The sequence below is a fragment of the Mustela nigripes genome, unplaced genomic scaffold (genome assembly GCF_022355385.1).
Source record: "Mustela nigripes isolate SB6536 unplaced genomic scaffold, MUSNIG.SB6536 HiC_scaffold_148, whole genome shotgun sequence".
Classification (NCBI taxonomy): domain Eukaryota; kingdom Metazoa; phylum Chordata; class Mammalia; order Carnivora; family Mustelidae; genus Mustela; species Mustela nigripes.
The window spans coordinates 10517831-10521150 of NW_026739562.1; the positions used below are offsets into that span (position 1 = coordinate 10517831).

At 34.0% G+C, this 3320-nt stretch overlaps 1 protein-coding gene across 1 annotated transcript; it reads left to right on the forward strand.

Moving 5' to 3' along the window:
• The first annotated feature begins 1684 nt into the window (after positions 1-1684).
• Positions 1685-2599, forward strand: LOC132008384 (olfactory receptor 4A16-like). Its single transcript, XM_059386923.1, has one exon. It carries the CDS (start codon positions 1688-1690, stop codon positions 2597-2599), a length of 912 nt encoding a protein of 303 aa, XP_059242906.1. The 5' UTR covers positions 1685-1687.
• The last annotated feature ends 721 nt before the right edge of the window (positions 2600-3320 follow it).

The following is a 3320-nucleotide window of genomic DNA, read 5'->3' on the forward strand; positions in this document are numbered from 1 at the left end:
AAGAAAATAGGTAATTCCTACAGCATAAAACCTTATCCTATGCACAAAAAAGGGGTTCATGACTTATGGATGCACTATTCTCTTTTTATCAAGAGTATGTTGTCTATAATTCTTGTCAAACTGACAAAAATCCAGATGATTTGTTCTGATGTAATTTAATAGTGAAATATTCAAGAACATTAATAATACTATAATTTACTGAGCTTTTACCAGGTGCCAGGCATGTTCTAGGTGACCACATTATTCGTCACTGTGCTATGTTCTTTCTATAAGGTTGTTTTGGGTCTTAAATATGAATAAGAGACTCATAGTCATTATCTGGTCTTTGCAATGATCAAATCCCATCTGCCACTGAATAGCATTTTTAAAGTAACAGTGATAAGCTCAGAAATTTTTATCTAATTATAAGAATATGAAAAAAGAAAAAAAATGTCAGCAAGGTGATGGGTATTAAGGAAGACATGTGTTGTGATGAGCACTGTGTGCTTTACGCAGCTAATGAATTGTTGAACACTACATCAAAAACTAAAACTTCTAAATGTAATTACAAGTCTGTCTCAGTCTGCTCAATGGAAAATAAAGTGATTGAACTAGGTAATCTCAGAATCCTTTCCTGTCCAACTATCTGTGATAATTTTCATGCAGTCCCACCTCTTCTATTATATGACATTTTAAACAAATTTTATTATGTTCAATTAATCATCACATAATACATCATTAGTTTTTCCTCCCTCACTAACTTATTTTTACCGTAAGGATTTTGAAAAAAATACCAGGGACTGATGTAACAATTTGTGAAAATTGCAGGTCAGTTCATCTTAGTTCAAATATATTTGCTGAAAATCTAGATAGTGTATGTGTGTTGAGAATTGTGAGGTAGGCAAAAATTAAAGGGAGAGAACTCCCAACTCCTTAAAAAGCTGATAGAGAATCAGACCAAGTCATTGTGAAAGGGAATGATGTACTAAATAATTTTGTAGTTGTTGGATACACTTCAGTCTAGTTGTTATGTCAAAGTCTAGTCTGAACATCTAGTAATGGGATCTAGTCTAATCTGAACATCTAGTAATGGGATACTGTAGTATTAAGTGAATTATTAAGAAGATGCTACTTTTGGTGCTAGATAAATCATATTTTAAAGGTACTTACTGCAAATACTACTGCCTCAAAGGACTGACTCTATGCTGATTTGTGTAGTTTATTGCCATTACCAAAAGTAAATTTCTGGAGAGCAGGAATCATGTCCTTGGTTTTGACTGCTGATTTCTGTGCCGAAAACTGACAGAGTTTCAATAGTATGTATTATACATAAAATAATATAAATAAAAATATAATATAAATAAATATAAATTCAATTAATATAGATATACAATGTAAATCTATTACTATATTTGGGCTTTTGATTATTCTTTTCTGTAGATGCTCCTTTAAAACTTAGAGAAAGAACTTACTTTCCAGCCAAAAATATCATCTGAAGAAAAATCGGGTTGTCAAGGAAAGACTTTTTGGAGGAAGAACTCAATAAATATCATTAAATATTTATTGTGTGTGAACTGCTATAGAAAACGACATAACAGTGAAGATGTGCTCTTAACAATGGACATATTTATGGTCATGTTCATGATTTCATTACAGGTCTTGTTCTCCTGAGCTCTCATTCCTGAAACAGGCCTTATAGAAAGAGTACATGGGAAATAATAATAATGTGACAGAATTTGTCCTTCTTGGCCTCACTCAGGATCCTGAGGGACAAAAAACATTATTTGTCATGATTTTCCTCATCTACATTGTGACAATGGTGGGCAACCTACTCATTGTGGTGACTGTTTTTGGCAGCCCCTCTCTGGACTCCCCCATGTACTTTTTCCTCGCCTATCTGTCACTTATGGATGCTGTTTATTCCACTGTCATCTCACCCAAATTGATTATAGACTTACTCTGGGACAGAAAAACCATTTCCTTCCAAGCTTGCATGGGCCAGCTCTTTCTAGAACACCTCTTTGGGGGTTCTGAGGTCTTCCTTCTGGTGGTGATGGCCTTTGATCGCTATGTGGCCATCTGTAGGCCACTGCATTACTTGACTGTTATGAATCGACAGGTTTGCATCCTGCTGTTAGTGGCAGCCTGGATTGGAGGTCTTGTGCATTCTATGGTTCAGCTTCTTTTTGTGTATGGCCTCCCATTTTGTGGCCCTAATGTCATCAATCACTTCATCTGTGACATGTACCCATTATTAGAAATTGCCTGTACTGACACTTATTTGATAGGCCTCACTGTGGTTGCCAATGGTGGAGCAATCTGTATGGTCATCTTTATCTTTCTGCTCATCTCCTATGGAGTCATTCTCAATTCTCTTAAAAGCCACAGTCTTGAAGGGAGGCGCAAAGCCTTGTCTACTTGCAGTTCCCACACCACAGTGGTTGTCCTCTTTTTTGTTCCCTGCATTTTCATGTATGTTAGACCTGTTTCCAACTTTCCCATTGATAAATCCGTAACTCTGGTTTATACAGTGATTACCCCCATGTTAAATCCTTTAATATACACTTTGAGAAATTCAGAGATGAAAAATGCTATGAAAAAATTCTGGTGTAAAATTTAACCAAAGAAAGAATAAGAATGTGTCACCTACAGTGAACACACATTAATTATAAAGCAAGAAAAAGGTAATAAATTCTAATAATACATTTAAGCAATTCAATGGGTTCTCTAGAGATATATTTTTTAAAAATTTATACAAAGATGTCAAAAAGTAGAATAAACTGTCTTTTGAGGTAAGAATCAATCTAATCAGTAAATTCTGGAGGATGAATAAAAGGCACAGGTATAAAAAAAGGCACATGTACTTGTCCTATTGTAAGTTAAAAATAAAATTAATTTCACTTTGTAGTCTTATTTATCTTGACATACTGAAATGAGAATTCAGAAACAAGAGTTTTTTTTTTTTTTTTAAATTTAAAATGTGAAAAACAAACTGCCTTTGAAAATTTGCTATCACCCAAATTAATGAGAAAGCAATTTGGCTAATACTTAGAACAAATTACTAGGGCCAAAGGAGTGCCTTCTAAATTTTAATGTTCATTATTCTATCAGCATGTTCTATCAGCATGGCAACTTTCTGTAGCTGTGTTATGCATCCTGTCTTTAAGATTATTTCTGTTCCTCAGGTTAATGCTTATGCTTTTACACTTCAATACCATTTATATGGAAGATGATATTGTGTTTGTTTTAGACACTGTCGATGAATAATTTTGTTAAGTGGAATTTGGATGTTTTCACAGGTTGGGATGAAAATGTATGGGACAGCTAATAATAAAAACATT